The sequence below is a fragment of the Podospora pseudoanserina genome, chromosome 1, assembly GCF_035222485.1.
Source record: "Podospora pseudoanserina strain CBS 124.78 chromosome 1, whole genome shotgun sequence".
NCBI classification, from domain to species: Eukaryota; Fungi; Ascomycota; class Sordariomycetes; order Sordariales; family Podosporaceae; genus Podospora; species Podospora pseudoanserina.
The window spans coordinates 6,312,177-6,338,622 of record NC_085920.1 but is presented as its reverse complement, the minus strand read 5'-3'; the positions used below and the strand labels follow the sequence as shown (position 1 = coordinate 6,338,622).

The window sequence follows — 26,446 nt, the reverse complement described above, 5'->3', positions numbered from 1 at the left end:
CCCTTCACCATTGCCGGAGTTCTCTCTCACCTTTGGTCCTCGAGGTGAGTTGACGGGTCGCCAAACACACAACATCCCACCCGGAGCCAGATCATCTACCATCGCCATCATGTCGTCCAAACCCACCCTCACGATATCGACGCCCAAGACGGCAAACTTCCCACACATCCCGCCTCCGCCTCATGAGCTTCGGTCTGCCACCTCTCTTCCCTCAGCTACTCCTCTGTCGGCCGTCTCCAGGACATCAGCTTTCCGGGACCCAATTCCTTCCTCTGCGCTCCCATCGGCCGGTTTGCCTTCCGCCGGACCCTTTAGCGCTCTTTTTTCTGCTGGTCCGTATAGCGCTGCTCCGTTTAGCGCCACCATCAAGCTTGAGCATGACCTCCAAAAGACGCCCATTACACCCCCGGTAGCATATACCGACTTTCTCAGAGGAATGGCCATGGTCTCACCAGCTCTCGCCTCACCACCACAGACAGGAAAGTCCGCTCTGAACCGAACCAGCACTGTCAGCACCGCCAGCAGCAATCTCAGCACCAGCAGCACAAGCAGCAGCGAAACAGCCGATTCTGATGACTCAGAGAAGGACAAGGGCGAACAGATCGACAGTGGCCCATCAACAGCACGCTCAGATCTCAGCTGCGGGTGTGACGAGGAAGTCAAGGTGAAAGAGGAGGAGGTGGAAAAGACAAAAACTCCCAGACCTGCTCCCATCGATATCAAGCTGTCCAACGCCCCACGAGGTTCTTCGAACTGCCCGCTTTCTGCTCCCGCCGCTGGGGCGAACGCAACAGTATTCCCAAGCATGAAGCTCCCTGCTTCTCCGGCCATTTCCACCGCAGGCCTTTACTCGCCAAGATCACCACTGAGCACTGCCTCAGTCAGGTCACCAGCGTTTGACTGGGAGGCGGCGCTCAAGTCTCGACGGTTGGCGCTATCTCCTGGCTTGAAGCGCCCCGCAGAACCAGAAACGCCCACCACCGCCGCTAGCGCACCTGCTGGTGGTGCCGCGAGTACGAGCAGCCCACATAAACACGCAAAGAAGGATTCGAGATCGAGCGTGCGACATATTCGTGAGGTCGTGACAAGGACAGTGACATACACACCAAGAATGGCGCCAGCGCCAAAAGGCAAGAGGAGAAAGATCGACCCAGAAGCCAGCACCACCGCCGCCAAATCATGAAGTCCCAAGAGCGAAACTTTATGGAAACCAACCGCATGATGTTACCGCCACAAGGAACCGGGACCATGTTAGAATAATACCACGGATGCTGCGCACAAGCCAGCCATTAGCACCACCGCCGCCATCTCTTTTGTTTTACACAACTACCACACACCACAACATAACAGCGCTTTGCGGAGGCTTCATCATCTCACGAATGGACGAACACAGTTACAAAAATTTCCTTTTTTTTTTTTTTTTTTTGACTGGCGTCAAGGAGGACAACACACTATTGGTACTACTATCTAGTCGGAGTTACTGGACAGGACAAGTCTACTTTATGATGGAAAGGGGTCACCAGGCGCAAAGAAAGGGAGACGGGGGGCGGACAATCTGGCGTTGCAGGGCGGCGTCATTTTTTTTTATCGATACCAATACCTGTTGGGAGAAGGAGGAAGATATATGGAGTGGAGGGGTAGGAATTTTCCGGGATTGTGCTTTGGACTGGACCGGATGGATGTAGCTTAGGCTTTAGGTCTGTCTAGCTTTCCTCGAGTATGACACACGGGTTGTCAGAAAGAGAAATGGGAATGAAGTTGAGATTCCTAGTAGATACTTTGTGACCTGCTGTTTCCATTTTTTTTTTTTTCTTTCTTTCGTGTGAGAAGTGTGTTATCGATCATGGGCGGGCGTCGACTGCCTGTAGCAAAAGCTGTTTGGTCCATTTCTCCATCCGCCCCTTTTTCACACATTAATTTTTTCCCAGGAGCTTCGATACAAACAAAAGCCTAAAATTACACTGATTCCAGATTTTCATGCTGGTCCCTGGCGGTGCTGGTGGTGATGATCTCCAGGGCCGACCAGATCCCACGACCAGGTGTGTATTGCGCACATGTGCATCATCTACCTACCTTTAAACTTGCGGGATCTAATCTCTCTACTAATGTCTAGGCGAAAATCTTGAACTTTCTTAGACATGCAATGCCCAGATTTCAACATGTTGGTTTGCTTGCTTGTCGAGGAGGAAGCAGACAAGCAAAAGTGACAGGCAGGTGACAAGCTGGATGCTACGTATGGTGTTATTAAAGTGGTTGGTGTCATTTTGGAGCTTTGAGGTTTGATGAGGGGCAGCAGCAGCAAGGCGGTTATATTACGCAAGGTGTAGTTTCTGCTTTTGATCATCTTCATTCAAGAGTCCTTCTCCTTCGTCAAACACAAAACTATTCTTAGGACTTTTATGATCTTCTCTTGAAGGTGATGAGAACAAAACTGCGGTACCAAGTGCTCGGCAGCGAGCATCCCAAGCTGCCTCCTCCCTCCCCCCCAACCCAAATTCTTAAAGCAGCAACACCCCTACCTACCCCAGAACAGCCTAGCCTTGCCCCCCTAGCGCAAAATCCCCATAAAAATCCGCCCACATGGTCATGCCCCACGGGCCGCCGTGACTGGTCCGCTCCCCAGTAACAACCAGGGTAGCTAAGCGCTCAACTCAACAGGCAGAGTGGGGCAGCATCTTTGCCCTCCTCTCTTTCTCTCTCTCTCCAAAATTTGTTCCTCTTTCCGTGTGTGTCGTCACTGCATTTGCAGCTTATCCCCCCTGGCGCGGACGCCGTGATTGGCTGGATATGGGGGGGAGTTAAGCGCCCGGCGGGACTGCGTCCGGACCGCATCTTTGAAGCTGGCTGTTTGAGATGGACTTTTTTCTTTCCGCTAGGATGAAAGGGCTGGAATGCTGATGATCATCGGGAGAGGGGTTTATCAAGAATGATTAGATTCTAGGTGTTCGTTTGCTGCTATTAGCTTCCTGTTCGCTGTCCCGGTGATCTGGCTCATATCGAGATATCACAGAGCTTGCTGTTGCGTAGTAAGCACCCTCCTCCCCGAAGTCCTGCTCCGTAGGTAGGCATCTTTTTCCTCCTGCAAGAGAGCGGTTGACGGCATCTCTTGCATCGGAATTCGGCTGAGGAAGCTAGCCCAGAGACAGACAATCTCCCGCAACGGCTCTGATTTTGAGAAGGACACCACCTTGGAGAAAAGCCAGGGTGAGCAGATGCGGTCTCTCGGTGTGCGCAGCGCGCGTCAGCAAAGCATTCCGGAAATTCCCAGCTACCGCATCTCATTGGCCCTTCCCCCCAAATTGACCGTGCAGAAGATGATCGGGGGAGTCTGCCCTCGAGAGAGCCCACCCAAGCGAAAGAGATTAGATTGTATCTTTTTGCGTATTTTACCCAAGGACAAAGTTAATCTCGAGAGAATGTGACGAAGCCGTAGCCGAGTGGAAGGGCAAGAGGGATAATTCGACTGAAACGGAACCCACAATCTGAAACTGAAACGAATCCGGGGGTCTCTCACGTCGAATCAATCCCTTGAATCCTGACGCCGACGGGATCTCTGCATCTGCATGTTTCGAAGGCGGGTAGAACGTTTTGAAACGAACCGTCGTGATGAACTTCCTATATTGGGACTCTTTGATCTTGTGTTTCCTAGGCCTCCACGTGTGCTACCATGCATCCCAACTCTAACCCGGCGATGGTCTCTCCGCCAGAGCCCTTGAAGCTGTGCCGCATGGAGTGCTTGAGGTTAGTAGCCATATGATATTGCTCGGTATTTCCGTGACGAACCCAGGACCAAGGAACGCATGTTGCTATTTCCATCTTGTCACACTTCGACGGAGGAGCGTGATGTCCTCCAGTAGGGCCGAGAAACAATGTGATGTGATGTTTCCATCACAGCAATGTTCGCACCTCTCGTGCCACGGCATTGCACAGCGCAACCCTCACTCCTGCGCCTGTGAGTACGTGGATCCATAGTCGTTGTGTATCACTGAGGCGGTCGTTTGCACTCTTGACTTCGGCAAACATGACCTCTCCTTTTCGGTCAATGTTGTTGTTGATGATGTCATCTCGATTGGTTTGGGCTTCGTCTCCGGCTGTCCTCCACAGCACGAGATCTGGCACGCCGCCTCCGCGTGCCCTATAGTCTTCTGACATGACTTTGCATACGGCAGCAAGGGCAGCCCTGTTGAAACAGGAGACCAACTCTACCAAGTCCTCGATTTCAAAGTCCCAGTTCAAGCCTACCACGCAGGTTTGCCTCTCATGCTCCCGCTCGTAAACCTCCCGCAAAATCTTCTCGCCACCACCGTTGGCAATCTCGACAAGCCGATGGTTGATCTGACTGGCCCGGGCTGGGTAGAATGCATCCGTGTGGAGATCGAGGGGGCATGTTTGGAAAGCCGTCTGGAAAACATTGGGAACATAGACGAATAAGATGTCGAAGAACAAGTAAGCAAACAATGTTCGGAGAATTCCACCTTCACTGTGGTAGCCTTTCCAGCCCTCGTGGCGATAGTATGATAGGCACATTTCCTCAACACTGACATGAGCTGGTTCTCCATCCTCGTCAAGCTCGCCTAGTTCGTCGAGCCACGTCGTCTTGGTGCTCAGGCCGCGGCCGTTCTTGCCTTTGGGATCCGGGTCATCTCGAACCAACTGGATGCCCTGAACGTTATGCTCTTCCGGTTCCCGTAGCTTTACATGACCAAAGTCATGCTGCAGACGACGTGGCACCCGTAATCTCTTTTCAAGCTTGAGAAGGCGCTTTTGGAGGTCGTAGTGATAGATCAGGTGACAGTCTCTATCCTCCAGTCCCGTCTCGCAGGTGATGAGAGCAATCTGTTGCCAGTGCTTCTTCTGAGTTTCGGGACTGGTTGATACAGGGTCTGGATCCACTTCCCACATGTACCGTTCCTCCAGTAAGGCCTTGCGTTGATACCACGATCCGCGGCGGGCTGGATGGAAGAGATGCTGACTGAGCAACTCGGTGAGAAGCGCGTGTTCTTCCCGATATCGGTGTAGACGGCCAAGGACGTAGGCAGCTTTGTGAGCGACCCGAGTGAAGGCGTGAGCTGCGTTGAACCGACGAAGGTAACTCCCTTCGCCAAACTCGTATACATGATTTTCGCGGTGCTGTTCCTGCCTGAGAAGTTCTCTCCATCGTTCAGCTATGCCCTCAAAGATCTCGAGGACCTTGAGGAACCCTGCTTCACCTGGTGGGCCATTGAACTCGAGAACCTTGTCCACCTCGAAGTCTTTGCGCATCGAGAGCTCGAACTCCAGGAGGCTCTGGCGGGAGTCGAATATGTTGGAGGATCTGCAGACGATATAGTCTGGGTAGTTCCTTCGTGCAATCTTAGCCAGGATGATCGCCGTCAGTGAGTTCTCGGTCCATTCGGTTGACCGGTAGAAGACCAGATGAACACGCTCGAAGAGTTTGAAGATGGGCTCGGAGAGCCTGATGAGTGGCCCTGTGGTAGCAAGTATCTTCCTGAGAAAGTGAGAATCCCTGTTTACTTCCGTTTTTTCTTGATTGTCTTCTGGCTCCTGGTCTCGCGAGGCTATCGATTCATTAGTATTTTGCCGACTTAGACCCAAGGACAGCAAGCCGGCCTGTCGAGCACTTGTGTGACAGAGCGCTTTGACTAGATCGGCTTTGTTCTTCCCCTTAACCTTGGCATCCTTTGCAAGTGCCTTGAGTTCGTCAAGACTCAATAACGGAGTGGCGTCTGCCATAGTTTTGATGTATTCTTGAGAGTCATCCGCAAAGGTAAAAGTGTCGCCCAATGACCACACTTCGAGACCCTCAGATCGTGTCTCTTCTGGAGAATTACTGCTGTCACCTGGCAACTCCCGGGGCTCCAAAAGGTTCTCAATAGCAAGATCAACATCGGTGATATCGTTGCTGTAAGAAGAATGCAGCCGTTCCACGCGATGCCAAGAGGCAGTCTTGCGCAGAAAGAGACGTACATACCTGTACCTTGTCAGAACGTGGTATGGATGATGGACTGAAATTGCACGCACAGATACTGAGTCTCATAGCTCAAGCCTCGCCATTGCTCAAAGACATGCTTCTCTTTGATATCAAACAAAGGCGATTCATCCTCCAAGACGGTCTCCAATGCAAGGTTGAAGGCATCGACATAGATAGAGCTCTTTCCTGGGACCCATTGCCGCTTTTCGAACCTGGTAGTGGTATTGTCTTCATCGATCTGTGGTTGAGAGGAGCGCATGGCCTCATACTGCTCTATCGCTTCTTTATCTATCGGGACAGCCGGCAAAGAGCTCTCAATTGCTGTCTGGCGTGGTGGCATTTTGGGGGCTTCATCCTCGCTGTCCCTGATACTCTTGGTCAAGGTTGGCAAGTCAAATTCATCGTCTTCATCGCCGCTCTCCTTCAGCTCGGCAACCCTTCTCCGTTTCGTTGGAGTAGTCCGTTGCGCAGCTCCCTCAGGCCTCTTGTTGGAATTTCCGGATCCAGTGGCAAGCGGTGACCGGCTCGTGCTAGACTTGGATCGCTGCACAAAACGATCCATTGCGTATAAGAGAAGAAACAGAACCAAGGCTCTGTGGTATCATGGCGGATAAAAAGAGAAAGAAGGTTGCATGTCCTCACTCCAGCCGTGCATTTTCGGTAGCCATTCCACCAAAAAAAAAAAATGCAAACCAGGCAGAAGGACGAAAGCGCGAACCTCCCCTGTCCAAATCATTGAGCCAAAAAGCCAAGCTAACACCAAATCCCGTGACTGCGTGTCAACAAAGGTGGGGCAATTTGCGCAAAGCACGAACCGAAGCTGGAGCTTCCAGACTGAGAGCTCCTCCACCGAAATCGCAAATCGCAATCGCATCGTGACAAGCTACCTTGTCGCCGAGGCTTGTCACCGCCAACCCTCACTCTGTTTGTTCAAGACCTATATACACCCGCCCCACAAATCTCAACCATGGCAGATCAACAACAACCTCCTCTCCCAGAAGCCACAAATGGCCTTGTCAACCCATCAATCGACACCCCCATGACCGATGCGCCATCAGCCCCAGTACGTCTCCCTTCTCACCCCCTTACAGCGACAAATCTCTAACAATGCCTCTCCCTCGCAAGCAGCAGCAGCAGCAACAACAACAACAACAACCCCCTCCGCTTCCCCACAGCAGCACCCCAACACCCCGAACAACCACCCCAATCCCTCTCCCCCACATCCCAGGCTTCACCGCGCCAGCAACAGCCTCCAACTCGCGCGCAACCTCCGTTCACCCACCAGAACAACAAGCTACTGTCCCCCCTCCAACCAACACCACCGCTCAAACAACTACCATCCCGATGCCCTCTGAACCCCCTCTCCACGGCGCGCCAGTTAGGCAGTACATCAACTCCAAGATCACGGGTGTTTTGCTGGAGGGTATGAAGCTCGTTGCCAGGGAGCAGTAAGTCCTCTTGTCCCACTGAATGTATGGCAGGCGAGAAGGGCGAAGTGACTGATAGTACAATGACAGACCAAAAGACCCATTGAGAGTCCTGGGGGAGTATCTCCTCCAGAGAAGCAACGAGATTGAGCAGCAGGGAGGGCAAAAGGGGGAGTAGAATTTCTTCGCGATGTCACCGACCGCGCTGTAAGAAATGCGAAAATAAGAGGCGACTGCGGGAAATGGACAAGGTTCAACTTCATGAAGAGGAAAAGGCGGTTATGGACGGGAAATATGGCGTTCGGGCGAATGGTCATTGCAATTTCGAACATAGGAGACACCGAATTGGCATTTGGACTGCAGCAATGAAAAGCAAAGCATTGCGACGTGTTATCATCAAGGTTGACTTCGGCATGGCACATGCAATTCAGACACCACACTTGACATGATATGAACTTGGATACCCTCCTGTGCAATTCGCAGTTTGTATAAAAAGATCTAGCCGTGAAATGCAAGTTTCCTTTCCATTCCCCGTGACTCCCCGACTCCGTATGGCCGTGTGGTTTACCAAACCTGCAAAAGATACACAAGGGGTATTTGTTATTTTCCCAACCAAGAGATCCATATCACCACCCAATACCACCTCACCGAGAGGTTCAACTCTTCTCGGCTCGGCCGTAATCACCGTCTCATCGCTTAACCGACGAGGGTGCTGGCAGTAGAGGACTCGTACTTCCAGGTGGGGGGGAGGACACCGACGGTCTTGTAGTAACGGGCCAAACGATGGATACGGGACTCGATGAGAATAAGGCGGAACTTGCCGTCCTTGTCCTTGCGGTTGCGCTCAAGGTGCTTGCGGACAGCGACAGCCTTCTTGATCAGGGACTGAAGGGGAGAGTCAGTAAAATCTATACATATTAGGGATTTGGGGGGTTCTTACGAAGAGATCCTCAGGAAGAGCGGGGGCAAGGCCTGCAATTCCATCACTCTGTCAGCACATGACCAAACAGAGGCATAATATATTTCCATCTCTTGTAGTCTTTTATCCACCTGGCGTCAACCGAGGCCGCTGCTCGTCTCGATCGAACGGACGGGGAAGCCGAGGACGACGTCTCGAGCAGACCGGTGTCTCGTTGCGCTTTCGTCTAGAGGTATTCCTGGGAGGGGTGAGTGCTGTTCACGACATACCGTTGCTCTTGAGAATACGGAGGATCTTGTTGCCTATGGTCTCTAAGTCAGCACCATATTCTACACTCGCTTCTCCAGTATTTCCCATCGTTCAAAAACATACCAGTAACGACCTTGGTCTGGGCAACGCCGTGGGAGTCACGGAGGATGACACCGATCTGGGAAGGGGTAGCACCCTTCTTGGCGAGCTTGCAAATCTGATCAACGACCTGCTCGGGGGTGGTCTTGAGCCAGGCGGGGGGGTTGCGGGAGTAGGGGATGGCGGAGGCAGAAATGCCCTTTCCCTTGGAGTGAAGACGACCCATTTTGGCTGGTGGTTTTTGAGGTGGTGATCGACTGTTGACGGATCGTTCGTTGGGCGGATTTGGCGCTGGCTGGTCGGTCTCGAAAATCAAGAAGAGGTTTCAACAGACGTTCGTGAAATTTACCCCAGGCTGAATGGATATTCCGGACTCTGTGGGCGGAAAAATTGGGACCGCCAAGCTTAGGGTCATACTGTGATTGGCCAGGCAGCTGATCCTGGATCACGTGAAGTGAATGTCCCACCGAACTCTTGGCGGAGCTTCGGAGCTGGTGGAGACAGGAGCTTCGATGTTTAAATCTGGAAATTTTTCGCAGCTCTTTCACTTCCTCTTGTTCTGCACCACACGACAACCACTGCGGCTCGGTCTTCTCGAGAAAGCATGTCTCGTTCCTCCCAACTGCGACGTGATACTTGCGGCAGAATGTACGGGGATAAGGCATGATTTTTTGGGTTCGACACAGGGACTGGTCCTGCATGGAACTCACAACAGCAGTCGACTCGACACACTTTTCATCATGGTACGTTTTATCACTGCACAATCTGCACCTCCCCCGAGCCTTACATGATGATCAAACACATTACAATTATATTCTGGTACCTCTTATGCTAGAGTCCTTCGGGGCTCGATGATTTAACAGGACTTCTGATTTTGGCTCTCATCATATCATGTTCTTATCACCTTTCTCTGAACATGGCTAACATGACAATAGATCCTATGACTTGGCGTTTGCAAAATAGATGATTAAGCCTTCATGGCTGTTTAGCATATTAACATGTAATAATTCATTTGTCCACTACTTCTTGATGCCTGAATCAATGCCTGATGTCTCTCTTATGATATTCCCTCCAGATCATAGCTTGGGGGTATTTAAGATCAATCCACAATCTCATCGAACACATCCAGCTCTTGGTAGGCGGAACGGTCATCACAAATCCTGCACAGAACATCGTAGTATCGGTGTGTCCAAATGCAACAAGATGATTACCGTACTGTATCACCGACTCTAATTGACTCAAATGCATTGCACTCCTTCCCAGACCTCGCTAGATAATTGTACATTGCATCTCTACCGTGATTAGAGAACTGCTGAACCCTTTGAGTGACCGCTTTACCCTCCCGCCAGTTGGCAATCTACAACCATACCAATCCTCCCCTTCCGTGCCTTCTTACCACGCATTAACATCGAAGTTCTCCTGTGGTCATTGTTAGCATTCATACTCGATGGGCTCAGTAAGTTGGTAGGGCATGCCTCGGGGAAATATGTCGTCACCACAGTCCGGTCAGCGAACTTCCGCCCGGCCAAAGCCCGGAGAGCCTTGTTGGCGGCTTCATGGTTCTCGAACTTGATGAAGATCTTGCCCACGCCGGCTGACTGTCGGCTGCCACCGACCGGCCGAGGAATCTTGAGGGAGACGATCTTGCCAAACTTCTCGCACTCCTCTTGTACATCATCACGAATTTCTAGTTCATGACGTTAGCAACCCGCAAAGTAATGATACAAGGCAGAAGAAGCGACAAACCTTCGTAATCATCGTTATCCATGAGCTCATCCGCAGTGACCATGTTTAGGAGCTGGAGGACTCTACCGGCGTCATTGTCCGAGGGAGTAGTACCAGCAAGCATAGACATGGCGTTGACACTGAGTTCACCAGCAACCTGGGTGATGCCAATGCTGGCCTTCTGAACCTTGAGCGCCTTCTCTCCAAGCATCATGTTGTTGAGACCACTGATTGCAACATCCGTGACGCTGGAATCGGCGTACTCCAAGAACGCAATGCCCTATGCTATGTTAGAGTAGAACATTCAACTGACATGTCAAGAATGCTTACCCTTGGCTCTTGTGTGCCATTATCCTTCACAAACACAAACGACTTGAGCTTGCCAAAGCTAACGAGAAGCTCCATAACCTGATCTTCGGTGAGATAAGGAGGGATGTTGGTAACACTGATCTTGTTCGGGCCATCAACAACATTGGTTGATGGCACACTGGAGTCGGGGTCATAGTTGGGGTCCTCCACGATCGCAGGGACAATGTAATCCTTCGGCCGACGGATCTTCAACCCTGTGGCCGCAGCACCGTTTCCGTTCGCCTGGTGATCATCAGCATCCATCGTGATGCCGTCGAGAGCCAGCGCCACCGTCGCATCTGTATTGTTGCGGAACTCAAGCATAGCAAACGACCGGTCTGGGGAGATGTTGCAGAGAAGGCATGGGTCCGTCTGCTCAATGACGTTCAAGCCGTTGAGCTGTAGGTTAAAGAAGTTGACGATGCTGTCGTCGGTTGCTGAGGCGGGGATATTTGACAGAATCAAGCGCTTGGCCTGGCGGGAGTTCGTGGGCTTGAGAGCAGCGCTATTGACCGCTCCACCTGGCTGGCTCATGAAGGCCTGCAACTTCGTTGGATCCATGGCCTGCTGTCTGGGGGCTCCTGGAAGCGGGAACATGCCCGAAAGCTTGGCTTGTTCGGCCGTGACATTGTCGTATCCGGGTGGTTTGATATCCCATTGTGTAAGACGTCGTCTGCGTTCGAGGATCGGCACGATATCGGTCAAGTCGGGAGTGGGTTCGCGCTTCTTGGGGGGCGGCGATGCACTGCGACGGCGTTCCCTTTCCCTCTCTCTGTCGGCGTCCCTATCGCCACCACCGCGTCTTCCACCACCCCGGCGATCGTCGATAACATCCCGATCAGGGCGCTCCCCGCGGCGCTCGCGTCTCCCATCGTCGTCGTCACGCCTGCTTCGGCCACCTCTGTCCCGGTCCCATTCCCTATCACCGCCACGATCCCCTCCTCGGCGATCCCGTCCTCCAGTGTATCGGTCCTCGCGCTCTCTATCACGATGGCTTCGGCTGGAAGAATATGCGTCGACATCTCCGCCGCCAGCACCTTCGTCGCGACGAGATCTACCGCCGCTACGATAATCTGGTGGGGATCTGGACCGTCTCCTGCTACCTCTGCTGTCGCGGGGGTCACCACGGTCGCGTCTATCGTCGCGATCACGTCTGGAGGACTATAAATTGTAAGCACTATCGCCGAGAAGAATTGTAATGCATGTAGCCAACTCACCTGATGATCGCGAGATGAGCCGTAACGACCACTGTCTATTGCGCGTCGGTTAGCTGCGGAGCTGCCCAATTGGACAGCAGAAAAAAAACAAACCTCTGGAGGAGTAGTTATCTCCGTTCATCTCTGCTGCCAGTCCCGGTAAACCAGAATTGATGTTTGGGTGCAGGACTTTCGGTAAAAATGGTTGCCGAAAAAAGCTGTGATGCGAGTCGTCAAGTCAGTCTCAAAGGTTGTCGCGAGGCTGGAACTTTTTTGGGATGGCGAACCTGGACCATGCGGATGCTTGGCACACTCCCCAGCTGCACTAAGCCGAGTGGGGCCTAGCTCCAATTGCAGTTGCCCCTGGTTCCTCAACCAGCAACATCTCCAGGCAGGCAGGCAGGCAGGCAGTGCGAGCTTGGTACATCTCTATTCAAAGCTCACTCCTGAGGTTTTTTGAATATTCCTCACTTTTCAGTCCAAAACTCTCCTTCATCCCTTACTGTAGCTCAGTGGAGCAATCTACCATCTCACAATGGCCTCCGAATGGCGAAAATTACCCCTGAGCCTAGCCGAGCTCTGTATCGACACAACCCTTCGCTGTGGACGTATGTATCACCGCTCTCATCCATTCACTTCATCACCACCATACTCATACCCCCTTTAGAATCCTTCCGCTGGCGTAAAATAAACAATGAATGGCACTGCGTCCTCTCCAACCGCCTCATCACCCTGACCCAATCCCCAACTCATCTCTCATACAAATGCACCCTCCCCGCCATCAACCCACCCCCACATGAAACCACCCTCCCCCTCTTACAATCCTACCTCTCCCTCGGCGTTCCACTCACCCAGCTCTACACCCAATGGTCCACCACCGACCCCAACTTCGCTCGGCGCTGCTCCTCCTTCACCGGCATCCGCATTTTGAACCAAGACGCCTGGGAAACCCTCATCTCCTTCATCTGCAGCTCCAACAACAACATCTCGCGAATCAGCTCCATGGTGAACAACCTCTGCCTCCACTACGGCCCTTACATCACCACCATATCAGGGGAACCCTTCCATGACTTCCCCTCACCAGAAGCCCTCTCCGGACCAGAGGTTGAATCCCACCTCCGCTCTCTCGGATTTGGCTACCGCGCCAAATACATCGCCGATACCGCGCAAATCATCTCTCAGCAACGACCAAAAGGGTGGTTGGATCAAATTCGCAACCCGGCCGTACCACCAGCGGATAACCCCAAGTTTCAACCTGGGGAGAAGCCCACTTATCGCAAGGCACATGAGGCATTGCTTGAACTAGCAGGTGTTGGACCCAAAGTGTCTGATTGTGTTTGTTTGATGGGGTTGGGGTGGTGGGAATCTGTTCCAATCGACACGCACGTCTGGCAGATCGCACAGCGAGATTACAATTTCGGTGGAAAGTCCAAAAGCAAAACTTTTACAAAGGGGATGTATGAGAGTGTAGGGGATCATTTCAGGAACATCTGGGGGGAGTACGCGGGTTGGGCGCAGAGTGTTCTTTTCACTGCTAACCTCAAGTCGTTTGCTGAGCAGGCGAAGACAGGAAAGAAGGGGAAGAAAGAAGAAGAAGAGGACAAGGAAAATGCCGGCGTGGTTGTGAAGAAGGAGAAGGTGGTAAAGCAAGAAGTGGCAAGAGTGGTGAAAAATGAAGAGTTGACGGTTTCGAGCACGAGAAAAAGGAAGGCTGTCAAGGAGGAGTCGCAGCAAAGGGATGAAGATGTCAAAATGGAGGATGTAATGGATGGGTTGACGCTTAGCTCGCAGGTGTCGCAGGTTTCGACGACGAGTACGACGACCAGAAGGGTGAGTAAGAGGATAAAGGCGAGGGAAAGTCAATGATGAGGGGGGAGTGGTGTACGATACAACGGGATGTAGGATGGTATCTTCAGCGACTTCTCCTGCTCGTTTAACTTGGAATAGAACACGCAGGAGCGTCCGGGTGTAGTTACATAATATTTGGATGACACACAATGCGGCACACCTGGGACTACAGTTGCGGAGTGTTTTGAGGAGCTTTCAACTGGTGGCATCGCGTAATGGTATAACGGGGCGCTCTTTTTCGTTTGCTAATAATCCATCAAATCATCTCGTCAACAACCCCACCCTCCACTCCCTAAACACCCTTTCCTTCTCCGGTAACAACCAGTTACTCTCATCCAAATGCTCGACCACCTTCTCAATAGCGATCGCCGGCAGGTTGATCTCCTGCGCCTCACACGTCACCGCCTCCAACATCTTGTCCGCTTCCTCTCGCGGTATCTTCTGATACAACAGCTTGATAGCTGGTCTTCCCAACGCCCCATTACTCGATGAGTACACAATATTAGCGTTGAGCACCCACGCGTAAATCACCGTCTGTTTGACTTCCGATTCTGTCTCATTAATGGGCATGATGAGCGACTTTGACGAGGCAGACCGCGAGATGGTGGAGATGATAGTCGCGGCCAGGCAATCAGTGATGCCTGGTGCTGAACCAGATGCGGACTTGCAAGACATCTGCCACTTTAGAAGGGTGACAGCTGCTGTCCGAAAGACGTAGAAGCCGAGTTGAGAGTGGCAGGAAGAGCAAAAAACATTCAAGCTGCGGTTGTTGGTCAATGGCAGATCTTGTCTATTTAATGACCCTTGCTCAAAGGCTGAGTTTGAGTACTAGATACACGTGTGTCAGCTACTGGCCGACTGGCTATGAACGAAACGAGAATGGGAATGGCATGTCCCTCGTGGTATCCCGGGGTATTCTCGACTTATGAATCACCCGGTGAAATGCAGAGGTTCGTTCACCACCAGAAAGAAACAATCCGTCCTGTTAAGGAGGTTCGTAAACAATCCAGTGGTTTCTGTTGAACAGGTTGAACGATAGTTGCTTCATCTAGGGCACTTGTATCGGTAACCACGCCATTGGGAGGCAAAGCCGGCCGGGTTACCTTCTTCATACCCACACAAATACATACTCATGCTGTCATGTCAAGAACTTACCGTGATATTCTGGCAATCGCGTTCGGTAAAAAGGATCGTTGTCAAGTCAACAAAACCGACACCTGGTTGAGCTGAGATGATGGATGAAGCCCCATAGCCTCGAGCAGCCAGGCTCTTTTCATCTGCCTTGCCAAAGTGCTCATCACGGGAATGCCCGTGCTCGTGTCCATCCTCATGATGGTGATCCGGCTTGTGACAATGCCAGAATTCCATCATCTCGGCCCAGTTCTCACTTGGCAAGTCTTTCCAGACCTTTACTGTACCCTCCTCCACAACGACGGTATTGCAATTCCTGCAAGCGACCTGGACGCCGACGTCGAAGTCTGTCGCTGACCAGGCGGGGGTATCAGAAGAGAGATGCGGTTGGGGAACCGTGCCATCAAGTGGCAATCGCCATGACAGAGCCGTGGTCCCGTTTTGCCTCTGATCGATGGGAAGGAGTGTACTGCCAAGAGGTATCTTGGCAGGCAAACTGATTTTGTGAACCTCGCCATGATGTGTCAACTCGATGGTGCTTCCGTCAGCAGCCACAGCAACTCTGGTGGAGGCATCACTGGGCGATGTGAGAGAAGCGACCAGTGAAATTTGGCGGATATTGGCTAGCAGCTCTGCGTAAAGCGAGCAGCGACTGGAAGATGACATCGTAAGTACGAAGAGAACGAAACGAAAACGAAAAGAAGAAAAAGAATTCAAGTCGAACAAATCTCCATCGCTTTAGTTGTAACACAATGGGCCACAGCACCCAGCACTTGTAAAGAAATCGAGTCGCGGTTGATGAATTGGAGCTCCAATGCCCCAGTGAAGTAAAGTGAGGTTGTGAGCCTAGACCAGCTTATGTAACAGCGATCTGCTGCCAAGATCTTAGCGCGGCTCGCTCTTGGCCTGCGGCTGCGGTTGCCGCCAAAATTTCAACAAGGCAAAGGTGCTTGCTCCATCCACGATCCAGTCTCACCCGCACGTCCACGTCCACGTCCACGTCCTGACCCACGTTCAACGTCCATCCAACAACGACCACCATCGCGATACTCCCTCCCCATCGCCCCAAGAACGAACGAGCCATCCACTACCGATCGCGTCGTCACTTACTTCCTCACTTCAACAACAACCTACCCGAATGGGATGAGCACAGTGCCGTGTGGGCAGCAGTACCATGTCGGACGCGGAATTTGATCAGATTCGCAAGCTCCAGGCCGAGCGAAACGCGGCTGCCGCTGCGAAAAAAGGTTCAAAGACCTTCGACCCGGCCAATCAGCGTGCTGACTCGTCAACCAAGGCCAGCCTTAATGAGGCCTGGGATACCGACCTCTACGATCGAAGTGCCAACGGCGCCGACAAGTTTGCAGGCTATCACACCTCCCTCCCCGCTCAAGATGGTGACGACGATGAGGACATGGCCGACGCCGATAGCTCGCGCCGCCTCGTCGGACAGTACACTGCTACCCGTGCCCAGATAGATGAGTTTGCGCGTGGAAATGGAGTGGAAGAAGACGACATTCTCGCTGGTCGTGGCGAGAAGAGCAACCGCATCACAGATCGCGAAACCGATTACCAGAAGCGTCGATTTGATCGCGTTCTGACCCCTACCCGCGCCGACCCCTTCGCCGCCAATCGCCAGGCTGCCGCTGCTGAGGATGGAATGAGCTATCGCGAGATTATGGAGAGTCGCGAGATTGAGCGTGAGGAGGAGCGCGTGCGCCGAGCTATCGAACAGAAGATGAAAGACGGTGCCACTGAAGAACATAAGCCTACACTCCAGATTGAGGAGGCCGGAAACAAGGAGAACGGTGATGCCGGTTCGACCGAGGCAGCAGCCGCTGGCCGCAAGCGCAAAAAGAGATGGGATGTTGCTACTACAGACGCCGAGGCTGCCCCAGCAGCCGCAGAGCCCAAGAAGCGCTCGCGCTGGGATCAGGCACCTTCTGTGCCCGTTCTTGGCGCTGATGGAACTGTAGTAGAAGCAAAGAAGAAGTCAAGATGGGATCAAGCGCCGTCTGCCACCCCCGTTGGAAACATTGGTCTCGCCACTCCGATGCACCCTACACAAACTGCTGTTCTGCCCCCCACTGCGTTCGGCCCCGATGCCGGCCGGTACATGCCACTCAGCGATGAGGAGCTCGACGCTATGCTTCCTGGTCCTGACGATGGATACAAGATTCTCGAGCCTCCCCCGGGATATGCCCCTACCCGGGCGCCCACGCACAAGCTGGCAGTGCCACCAACACCACAGACAGGCTTCATGATGCAGGATCCTGAGAGCACACGTCTCTCTGGGCAAGCAGTTCCAAGGGAAATCCCCGGTGTTGGTGATCTTCAGTTTTTCAAGCCTGAGGACATGGCGTACTTTGGCAAGCTCACAGACGGGTCCAATGAAGACGATCTGACTGTCGAAGAGCTGAAGGAGAGGAAGATCATGCGCCTGTTGTTGAAGGTGAAGAACGGTACTCCCCCGATGAGGAAGACTGCACTCAGGCAGCTTACAGATAATGCTCGAAACTTCGGCGCCGGACCCCTCTTCAACCAGATTCTCCCGCTACTCATGGAGAAGACCCTTGAGGACCAGGAACGCCATCTTCTTGTCAAGGTTATTGACCGTATCCTTTACAAGCTGGATGATATGGTTCGGCCCTATGTCCACAAGATCTTGGTGGTCATTGAGCCATTGCTCATTGACCAGGACTATTATGCACGAGTCGAAGGTCGCGAGATTATTTCTAACCTCAGCAAAGCCGCTGGTCTCGCGACCATGATCAGTGTCATGCGGCCCGATATCGATCACGTAGATGAATACGTACGAAACACAACTGCCAGAGCGTTTGCTGTGGTGGCCTCGGCCTTGGGTATTCCGGCCCTGCTGCCATTCCTGGGAGCCGTGTGCCGCAGCAAGAAGTCGTGGCAGGCGCGCCATACCGGTGTGAAGATTGTCCAGCAGATTCCCATCTTGATGGGCTGTGCAGTGTTGCCACACCTGAAGCAGCTCGTAGACTGCATTGGCCCCAACCTCAACGATGAGCAGACCAAGGTACGGACAGTCACCAGTTTGGCCATTGCTGCTCTTGCCGAAGCCTCCAACCCATATGGTATTGAGAGCTTCGATGATATCCTCAATCCCCTGTGGACGGGAGCTCGCAAGCAACGAGGCAAGGGCCTGGCGGGGTTCCTCAAGGCCGTCGGCTACATCATCCCCCTCATGGACGAGGACTACGCAAACTACTACACAAGTCAGATTATGGAGATTCTCTTGCGAGAGTTTGCCTCGCCAGATGAGGAGATGAAGAAGGTCGTGCTCAAGGTCATCTCTCAATGCGCCGCGACGGATGGTGTCACAGCTGGTTATCTCAAGGAACATGTGTTGGACGACTTCTTTAAGAGCTTCTGGGTACGGCGTATGGCTTTGGATAAGCGCAACTACCGTCAAGTGGTTGAGACCACGGTCGATATCGGCCAAAAGGTCGGTGTCAGTGAGATTCTCGAGAGAATCGTGGTCAACCTCAAGGACGAAAGCGAAGCCTACCGGAAAATGACTGTTGAGACAGTGGAAAAGATAGTAGCCTCTCTGGGTGCGGCAGACATTGGCGAGCGGTTGGAAGAGAGACTTGTCGATGGTATCCTGCACGCCTTCCAAGAGCAAAGCGTTGAAGACATCATCATGCTCAACGGTTTTGGCTCCGTGGTCAATGCTCTGGGCACTCGCTGCAAGCCATACCTCCCCCAGATCGTCAGCACAATTCTCTGGCGTCTCAACAACAAGTCTGCCACAGTTCGCCAGCAAGCTGCTGATCTTGTTTCCAGAATTGCTATGGTGATGAAGCAATGCGGCGAAGACGCTTTGATGGGCAAGCTCGGTGTTGTTCTTTACGAATACCTCGGTGAAGAATATCCTGAAGTTCTCGGCTCCATCCTTGGTGCTCTGAGGTCCATTGTGACTGTGGTGGGCATCAGTCAAATGCAGCCACCCATCAAGGACCTCTTGCCACGCCTCACACCCATCCTGCGCAACCGACATGAGAAAGTCCAGGAAAACACTATTGACCTGGTCGGCCGTATCGCCGACCGCGGACCGGAAAGTGTCAACGCTCGCGAGTGGATGAGAATCTGCTTTGAGCTGTTGGATATGCTCAAAGCCCACAAAAAGGGCATCCGTCGCGCGGCCAACAACACGTTCGGCTTCATCGCCAAAGCCATCGGCCCCCAGGATGTGTTGGCCACCCTTCTTAACAACCTCAGAGTGCAGGAGCGTCAGTCACGTGTCAATACCGCCGTTGCCATTGGTATCGTTGCCGAGACTTGCGCTCCTTTCACTGTCCTCCCCGCCTTGATGAACGAGTACCGGGTGCCGGAACTCAACGTTCAGAACGGTGTTCTCAAGTCGCTCTCTTTCCTCTTTGAGTATATCGGCGAAATGGCCAAGGACTATGTCTACGCTGTTACACCCCTCTTGGAGGATGCCCTCATCGACCGTGACCAAGTCCATCGGCAAACTGCCGCTTCAGTCGTCAAGCATATTGCGCTGGGCGTGGTAGGGTTGGGGTGTGAAGATGCCATGGTTCACTTGCTGAACTTGCTGTATCCTAATCTGTTTGAGACGAGCCCGCACGTCATTGACAGGATTGTCGAAGCGATTGAAGCGGTGAGGATGGCGGTGGGGCCGGGGTTGGTGCTGAATTATGTCTGGGCTGGGCTTTTCCATCCAGCGAGGAAGGTGAGGACGCCGTATTGGAGGTTGTATAATGATGCGTATGTGCAGGCTGCGGATGCGATGGTGCCGTATTATCCTAATTTGGCGGAGGAGGGGGTTGATAGGGGGGAGTTGGCGATTGTTTTGTAAAGGGATGACGGGGTGGTAGTGGTGCTGGGGTTGGTAGTTGAAGGTGGTGGTTGGCTTTGCTTTCTTGACATGTGATATTTAGAGGATGGGAGTAGGAAACAAAAGCAAGCGAGTCGAAGAAATGGAAAGAAGTAAATATTATGATGATGGGGGCTTCTGTTGGCTATGGTGGGTGTTGAAGGCGTATTTACAGATGTAATGATACAAGTTTTGTGTTCATGTGTTGGGATTGAAGTCATGGTCGTTTACAGTCTCGTGACTGCCTGATGTTGTGTTCATCAAGGTGACTACTATCAAACTTCTGCTCTTCAACTGTCCTAGGTGAATGGCCATATGCTGCTATGGGCCGCTATCCATTCAGGGGTTGGGTCCTCTCCGATTGTCATCAATAAACAAACAAGCCACGGGATAGAGCACAACACAGCAGGCCAACTTGCTGATTAAACTGGACATCTACCACTATCGACAGTCAGGCTTCATTGGCTTTCTCCAACTGCACCATCTCAGAAATGCTCACTTCAACCAAGCCGGACCCTTTACCTGAGCCCATTTGCCTGACCAGCAAACAGTCCACCACGGAGCATAAGCACCCAGGCATATATCATTTGCAGTCACACAGCATACGCTTCACCATTTCTTCTTCGAAAATTCCCATCATCTAGCCCACTTAACCTCCTTCCCCCACTGTCTCTTCAAGAGCAGTCCCCTCCCCAATTCTAACACCGCCACTTCCCATGTTGCGGTCTTCCAACAGTAAGGTATTATGACAATATACACAGCCAGCCCGTCCGTCCACCTCGGACTCGGTGAATTTCCGCCGACCAAACTCACATCCCGCTCCCTTTCAACTCCAACTCCCGAGCTTGCCGGCAGCTCCGGTAGTTGTAGGTGTGACAGCAGAAGCATACGATCATCCACAAGCAACATCGATCAATAGGCAGACATTACGGGAGGGGCTTACGGGTAGGGCTGACGCCACCTATCTACTCGACCGAACACCAATCAAAAACATAAAACATACGACGATCGGGCTCTTTGGACTCGCTCCAAACAAGGTACCCACTTAGACCGAGCGACGGAGATGGGGAAAACGGGGGCTCTGTGATACAACACTTTCCCACTACAGACATCAGGTATACTGTGTTAGGACAAGTGGTAGTTACTGCTAAGTACACTTCGGTACAGTCCGGATGTTGTGCAATGTTCCCATTCCAGGGCGCTGTTGTTTGTGGGACGAGATATAGGCGGGCCGGAGTGTTTTTGGTTTGTTGGATACTTCTACGAACTCGGGAACGGGCTTCGGGGCTACACAACAGACGAGGGAGAAAAGTGGCTGTTTTGGGACGGTGTGACGCGTCTTTTTTTTTTCTTTTCTTTTTTTTTGGAATGTACTTACCCAGGGGATTTGTTCATGTTATTTTTGGTCACCGACGTCAACAGCTTGTTGATGGGAAGAGATCATGGGGAGGTGTGTTGTGTTGTGTTAACAGTGTTGTGTTGTGGGCTTGGCATTCAGGGGCAAATACACACAGTGGTCAAGACAGCTTCATCGCTCAGGACAGCTCTCGCTGGAGTTGGCGGGAAAGACTGTTAGTCATGCTCTCAATCTTCAGCTCTTCTTGTTTCTACAACATGTTCTCGTTGTTTTCCTCACCTCTGCGGTGTCAACACCACCACGTGGTCCTGTATCACAACATCTCTCCCCTTTTACGCATCACCCCGTCCGTCCAAGCCCACAACCGCCCGGTCCGACGTGATGTTGCTATCCGGAACTGTACCTGTCCGGTCTCAGGGGTTGAGCCCCAATCCCTCAACCATAATCTAACATCAATACCGTTAAACAGTCACACAAAACCAATCGTCATGATTTCCAGCCCCTATTTCTGACAAGCCCTATCTGCTCCCTTCCTCGCTCCCTCCCTCCCTACAGGGTCTCTTTGTGTGGCCCGTTCCCAAGTCCCTGGCCACTGGCTTCTTGACTTCGGGAATTTCGGGCGAGTGTCTCCCGGGGCCTGTTTGCGTATTATACCACTGTTCTCCCGCTCACATCAGGCAGGCAAGTAAGACCCCCCAAAAGAAGAAAGCAAGAAAAAAGAAAAGAACAGACGAACGGCTTCAACGGCCGACGGATATATTTCCCGAAGCTCAGCAGCCATCAAATGTAGCCTGTAACTGCCTCTTCGGGCGCGGTGGCTTGCTCTCTGTAAGTATCCATAACCATGTGGCTGCATTCCACCTGCAGACAAACAGCCTTGATCGATCAGAGTTTTCACCCCAAAAACCCACCATTGATAGCATCCAAGTGCAGCATGCACCTCACGGCCCGGCCCTCGACCTCTTCACTCCTTGTCCCCTTCTCGAAGCTGTGGATGTGTATTCACCCCCTTTATCCACACAGCCACCATCCCCAAGACCCTACCATTGCATGTCTCAAGTTGACAACGCACGCCATCGCTACAACCGTTACCTTCACCCACATTCTTCAACAAATACAGCCCGGGATACCACTCACAGGCGAGGCTAGATCCTGTAGGTATGTAGGCCCGAAGGGAAAGTATACCAATTGCACATTCCCTACCCGGCACAGCCGACAGGACATGACTTGCCCTTGACGCCGCCGCCAATGAAAGAAATGAAAGGGGATCATCAACAACCATGGTCCCCCCCCTCCATCTGTCCCCCACATAGGCAAGGTGCTCCCTTATCCTCACCCAAGGACCGAAAGTTTCGGTCTTCGGTCCTTCAGTGATTATTCCCTTCGACAGTTCCCTCACACCAGACATTGGTCCGGTAAGTCGGTTGGTAAATGCAGTCGGTGCTCTCTCTACCGAGCATGGCCTCCCGCCCCCCTTTCTGACCCATCATCTGCGACCCTCGGAGGGTATGCTTATGCCCGTTTTCCCTTCCCCGTGGCCCCGAAAGCAAGCTTCGGTCTGTACCTGTCAGCGAAAAGCGATAACCCCGTCCAAAAACCCCCAACGGAAGTAGATCGCCTCCGCCAACAACGCCGGAGTATACTCCGGCCTTCGCCTCCTTGTCCCCAGTCTCTGTACCCTGACTCGCTTGGATCCCCTGCCTGTTCTCTCAGCGTCCCCCAACTCCGTACCTCAATATCGCCCTCCCCGAACAAAAAGTGTCACGAGTCCCCACGTGCCATTGACAGCGGATACCCAGCAACCCCCCCAAAAGATGGTGTGGGTAGCTCGCGGTCGACCAAATAGGCAAAAGATCGATCATCTCTGTGTTTCAGCTTTGATCAACAAAAGCAGTAAGATCGATGATCTTTTCCTCCTTTTGTTCCCCCTACCCTCTCATCCTCTCTGGCCCCCAATCACACACTCTTCATATACCAGCACTACTACACTAGTGTAGATAAACTTTCATTAACCACGATGCAAGATAAGATTGGATAGACAAGCCCTTGCAATGTCGAGTCCCTCCTCTCAAGCTCTTGATTATTGTTGGTAAACGACACCATGTTGCGCTTCACCATCGCTGGATGATGATCGGCTCTCACTTTCATGCTACCGACGAGGCTACCGACGAGACTACCGCCTGCAGCAGCGAGCAATGGCATAAAGGGGAGGGGGGGGCAGCATTGAAGCTGACAACCGGGCAAAGGGGACCATCTTTCTTCCCTTCCTCGACATCTATCCATCCATCTGTTGATCTGCTCCCTGTCTGCCCACCCAGTCCGGTTGGTTCCGCACTGCTGTATAAAAATCCCAAACGGGAAGGTATCCCAAGCCCAGTCCGTCCATGTCTACGTCCACAGCCTACGCAGTCGCGACAGAAAAGGGGGGGCGCGGAAAAGGGGCGGTCTGGATTTGTGTAAATGTACAGCAGTGCAATGCGTAGGTAGGTAGTGTAGTGTAGCCTCGCATCTCAGCCAGCCAGCCAGCCAGCCAGCCAGTCAGCCAGCGGCGTTAGGCGTTAGGTGTAGACACAGCAGACTGCTGAGCGGGAACCATAATGAGGGGGTTGTATTCGGCCATTTGGGCTCAGGAGGGAAGGACGGGACAAGTTTGTTCGCCACTTCCTACCCTGAGGCGATGAGGCTGGATGAGGAACTACACAGTTTTTGTGAACACGTGCATGACACCGACCTCCATTAGGTAGATAACCGTCGACACCGCCCATCTGCCGCCCCAGAATGGAGCTGAGTTTGGTAAGGTGTGGTGGTGCCGGTGGTGTGCATGTTGTGTGTGAATGGGGCATGACGGGAGACCGGGTGTGTTTGACGTGGGTGAGGCCCATCGAATGAGAGTTGCAGACAACGAAAAGTGCGAATCTTGTACCTGTCTACTGTTCGGCTGTACAAGTCGTGGGTGAAAAAGGCAAATGAGGTAAGCGGACGGTGTAGAGTATAGGTACCGAGGTACCTCTCGGACTCAGCAGTGTAGTCAGTTACCATCGTGGTAGCATCATGAAATGTAAACGCGGGATTCAGAACTGTCAACACGAGATAAATAATATCCGGTGTCCTAAAGTTCCAGGAATAATGTCATGTCGGTTCTGCACGATATGAAATTCAGGGTCTCTCATGCACAGATCCGCTGAGCTGACATTGATTGACAAAGACGAAAGATGGGATTTTGAGCCAGCAGCTATGGCAATTTGAAAAACCGGTTCTCGAGGTGGCGGCGGAAAAGAGGCTGAAAATACACTGTGTAGACGACGAGGGAGAAAGAAAAAAAATCATGACAGTGTCGTTAGCAAAGCCCAATGTGCTCAGTTGGACGAATCCCCTTCCAGTACTCAGCCGTAGGGATAAGAGGCACAGTCGTGTCGTGGCAACGTACCCCGGGAAATGCAACAAAATGGCACTCAGGCCTGTCCTTGCCGGGTGTTTAACAGCATGTGCGGTAAATTGCAATGATGCTGGCCTTGGTTCTGGTGAGATCATCAACTGTTTCAGATTCTGCTTGGGTCACTCTGGGCGCTGCGCCTCGGTGGATCAGAAAGCAACGGTGTGATGGAACCGTGGTGTTTGTTGGGCTCTTTTGACGTAAAAAGACCATGTAGAAAAAAGTATGTGTTGCTGGCTTTTTTGGTGCTTTAGCCGTGAGCGGGCGCTGCAATGCGACTGCGTTCTTTTCGATAACTCTCCCGTGGATGTTGTTGCTGTGGTCAAGCATGCACAAACAACTTGGCGTGCAGAATCTCTCAGGAACAACGTTACCAGAAGCTGTTGCTGAGGTGAAAGGTGTCCCCGTGGAGAGCATCCAAGTGTCATCTGAATTCTTCAAAACTCAAAGAGCCAAGGACCCTGGATGTGAATAGCGGGGCCGGCCACACTCGCAGGGACATGGCCTCCGGAATGAGGGGGATACTGGGATACAGGCACACTAAGACAGTCTCTCCCTGCTAGCGAGGGAATTTTCGATTTGGAACTGTTCCCACGGGTCCCATCAAACTCCAAGCACATTTGCTTATCTGAAGCGGTAACAGTGGTTAAAGTCAAACTGTTGACAACGACAGGACGAACCGAACTGCCCGACATGACTCGAGAAAGCGTTTCGTGGAGCCTTTGTCATCCCTCAAAAACGGTGCAGTCCACCGTTGGTTAGTTGACGGCCCAAGTGGGGCCGTCTCCCCATTAGTGGACCAAAAGTAAGCATTAATGACGTCATGGTATACCGGCATTGAATCGACGTCAAGTCTTCCCTGTGATTTTTGCCCAGTGCTGTTTGGGAGTGGTTTTTTTGCTGTTTACAGTACTCTCGCGGCGTAAGGTGGCGCCATCATGTCATGTTGGCCGAGGACCTTATTGCATCCAGGTTTTTTTTTTTGTTTTTTTTTTCCAGTTGCGAGATCATGACGAAGAGGGTACATACTCTGGTTGGATGAGGGGGAACATGTTGGAGGTCGGCGAACACATCTGCCTCTCCACAGTGACGGGGACCCCCTCTTCTCCACGCAACTGCATTAGACTGCATTGAACTTGGTTGCTGGCTCGCCAGCTCAAACAGACCGTCTTGTCCTGGTGGGCATGGGTAGGTGGTGTTATGCAATGTGATTCTGTGATTCCGGATCTGATAATGAGCCTAGTGGGCCTTCCTTCGTGTTGTCCAAAAGCTGAGGTAGCTGAAAAAGGCTAAAGGCACAGTGGGAGGCATCTGGTGCCTGTGCCGCTCGAGATCAAGCACTCATTGGACACGCCTCGGCAGCTTTCCAGCTTTTTTTTTTTTTTGTGAACAAAATGGAGGAGGACCCTGAAGATCCGTCGTTGTTAGCGGGGCCGTTCTGATTGGCGGGGAATAATGCCGCGGGGAAAACTGTCGCCATCTTGCAGCCCACCATCAACATAGGTAGAAAGGCGGGCATAGCTCTTTGCTGCGTGCCCTTCGGCGAATAATGCTACTGGAAACCGGGTCGCAGCCTGAGGAGGCAATAGATCAATCAGAGATAATAGTCCAGTGGCTCAGCTCATGAAAATGTGAGTGCGGAATCCTTCCCAAGCCTCAATTGGGTCGCCAGGGCCAAGCCTTGCACGCCGACGTCATTTGTGGGGTCACTCCACAAATTGACCACACACAAGCATCCATTCGACACCACGTCGTGACGTTTGACGATGATATCAACCACAGCTTTGCCAACACAACATTTTGGTCCAAGCAGGAAATCATGCTGTACCTGCCTCTCTCATAATCCCTTTATTGATGTCAGTCTCCAGCCTCCTAC

The 26,446-nt window shown here is 52.4% G+C and overlaps 8 protein-coding genes across 8 annotated transcripts; 4 read left to right on the top strand and 4 right to left on the bottom strand.

Annotated features, from left to right (window-relative positions):
• Positions 1 to 109: 109 nt before the first annotated feature.
• Positions 110 to 1,183, top strand: QC764_117840 (uncharacterized protein; the record flags this gene model as incomplete). The annotated part of the gene is made up of 1 exon (XM_062943055.1): positions 110 to 1,183. The coding sequence occupies one exon, from the start codon at positions 110 to 112 to the stop codon at positions 1,181 to 1,183; it is 1,074 nt and encodes a 357-aa protein (XP_062806109.1).
• A 1,330-nt stretch (positions 1,184 to 2,513) lies between these two features.
• QC764_117830 (uncharacterized protein) lies at positions 2,514 to 7,019 on the bottom strand. The gene is made up of 2 exons (XM_062943054.1): positions 6,022 to 7,019; positions 2,514 to 5,971 (listed from the first exon to the last, which is right to left on the bottom strand). Exons 1-2 carry the CDS (start codon positions 6,531 to 6,533, stop codon positions 3,889 to 3,891), a joined length of 2,595 nt encoding a protein of 864 aa, XP_062806108.1. The 5' UTR covers positions 6,534 to 7,019; the 3' UTR covers positions 2,514 to 3,888.
• Positions 6,790 to 8,080, top strand: SDC1 (COMPASS (complex proteins associated with Set1p) component). The gene is made up of 3 exons (XM_062943053.1): positions 6,790 to 7,034; positions 7,085 to 7,419; positions 7,489 to 8,080. Exons 1-3 carry the CDS (start codon positions 6,939 to 6,941, stop codon positions 7,574 to 7,576), a joined length of 519 nt encoding a protein of 172 aa, XP_062806107.1. The 5' UTR covers positions 6,790 to 6,938; the 3' UTR covers positions 7,577 to 8,080.
• Positions 7,862 to 9,109, bottom strand: RPS13 (ribosomal 40S subunit protein S13). The gene is made up of 4 exons (XM_062943052.1): positions 8,690 to 9,109; positions 8,587 to 8,619; positions 8,339 to 8,370; positions 7,862 to 8,283 (listed from the first exon to the last, which is right to left on the bottom strand). Exons 1-4 carry the CDS (start codon positions 8,889 to 8,891, stop codon positions 8,095 to 8,097), a joined length of 456 nt encoding a protein of 151 aa, XP_062806106.1. The 5' UTR covers positions 8,892 to 9,109; the 3' UTR covers positions 7,862 to 8,094.
• A 704-nt stretch (positions 9,110 to 9,813) lies between these two features.
• QC764_117810 (uncharacterized protein) lies at positions 9,814 to 12,210 on the bottom strand. Its single transcript, XM_062943051.1, has 6 exons — positions 12,049 to 12,210; positions 11,956 to 11,990; positions 10,721 to 11,899; positions 10,412 to 10,670; positions 10,141 to 10,352; positions 9,814 to 10,084 (listed from the first exon to the last, which is right to left on the bottom strand). Exons 1-6 carry the CDS (start codon positions 12,074 to 12,076, stop codon positions 10,058 to 10,060), a joined length of 1,740 nt encoding a protein of 579 aa, XP_062806105.1. The 5' UTR covers positions 12,077 to 12,210; the 3' UTR covers positions 9,814 to 10,057.
• A 102-nt stretch (positions 12,211 to 12,312) lies between these two features.
• OGG1 (8-oxoguanine glycosylase ogg1) lies at positions 12,313 to 13,853 on the top strand. The gene is made up of 2 exons (XM_062943050.1): positions 12,313 to 12,542; positions 12,602 to 13,853. The coding sequence occupies exons 1-2, from the start codon at positions 12,470 to 12,472 to the stop codon at positions 13,798 to 13,800; spliced, it is 1,272 nt and encodes a 423-aa protein (XP_062806104.1). The 5' UTR covers positions 12,313 to 12,469; the 3' UTR covers positions 13,801 to 13,853.
• A 110-nt stretch (positions 13,854 to 13,963) lies between these two features.
• QC764_117780 (uncharacterized protein) lies at positions 13,964 to 15,853 on the bottom strand. The gene is made up of 2 exons (XM_062943049.1): positions 14,938 to 15,853; positions 13,964 to 14,610 (listed from the first exon to the last, which is right to left on the bottom strand). Exons 1-2 carry the CDS (start codon positions 15,577 to 15,579, stop codon positions 14,044 to 14,046), a joined length of 1,209 nt encoding a protein of 402 aa, XP_062806103.1. The 5' UTR covers positions 15,580 to 15,853; the 3' UTR covers positions 13,964 to 14,043.
• A 12-nt stretch (positions 15,854 to 15,865) lies between these two features.
• Positions 15,866 to 19,762, top strand: prp10 (U2 snRNP component prp10; the record flags this gene model as incomplete). The annotated part of the gene is given in 3 exon segments (XM_062943048.1): positions 15,866 to 16,160; positions 16,216 to 16,272; positions 16,281 to 19,762. Coding segments are annotated over 3 exon segments (3,612 nt in total). The 5' UTR covers positions 15,866 to 16,087.
• Positions 19,763 to 26,446: the final 6,684 nt, after the last annotated feature.

Coding starts and splice junctions, on each gene's coding strand:
- QC764_117830 (XM_062943054.1), bottom strand. CDS start 6,533: ATGGATCGTTTTGTGCAGCGATCCAAGTCTAGCACGAGCCGGTCACCG. Junction 5,972..6,021: donor AGCTATGAGACTCAGTATCT/GTGCGTGCAATT, acceptor GACAAGGTACAG/GTATGTACGTCTCTTTCTGC.
- SDC1 (XM_062943053.1), top strand. CDS start 6,939: ATGGCAGATCAACAACAACCTCCTCTCCCAGAAGCCACAAATGGCCTT. Junction 7,035..7,084: donor CCGATGCGCCATCAGCCCCA/GTACGTCTCCCT, acceptor CTAACAATGCCT/CTCCCTCGCAAGCAGCAGCA. Junction 7,420..7,488: donor AAGCTCGTTGCCAGGGAGCA/GTAAGTCCTCTT, acceptor GTACAATGACAG/ACCAAAAGACCCATTGAGAG.
- RPS13 (XM_062943052.1), bottom strand. CDS start 8,891: ATGGGTCGTCTTCACTCCAAGGGAAAGGGCATTTCTGCCTCCGCCATC. Junction 8,620..8,689: donor CCAGACCAAGGTCGTTACTG/GTATGTTTTTGA, acceptor TAGAGACCATAG/GCAACAAGATCCTCCGTATT. Junction 8,371..8,586: donor CCGTATTCTCAAGAGCAACG/GTATGTCGTGAA, acceptor ATGGAATTGCAG/GCCTTGCCCCCGCTCTTCCT.
- QC764_117810 (XM_062943051.1), bottom strand. CDS start 12,076: ATGAACGGAGATAACTACTCCTCCAGAG. Junction 11,991..12,048: donor AGATAACTACTCCTCCAGAG/GTTTGTTTTTTT, acceptor GACGCGCAATAG/ACAGTGGTCGTTACGGCTCA. Junction 11,900..11,955: donor GCTCATCTCGCGATCATCAG/GTGAGTTGGCTA, acceptor TACAATTTATAG/TCCTCCAGACGTGATCGCGA.
- OGG1 (XM_062943050.1), top strand. CDS start 12,470: ATGGCCTCCGAATGGCGAAAATTACCCCTGAGCCTAGCCGAGCTCTGT. Junction 12,543..12,601: donor CACAACCCTTCGCTGTGGAC/GTATGTATCACC, acceptor TACCCCCTTTAG/AATCCTTCCGCTGGCGTAAA.
- QC764_117780 (XM_062943049.1), bottom strand. CDS start 15,579: ATGTCATCTTCCAGTCGCTGCTCGCTTTACGCAGAGCTGCTAGCCAAT. Junction 14,611..14,937: donor GCGATTGCCAGAATATCACG/GTAAGTTCTTGA, acceptor ACGTGTATCTAG/TACTCAAACTCAGCCTTTGA.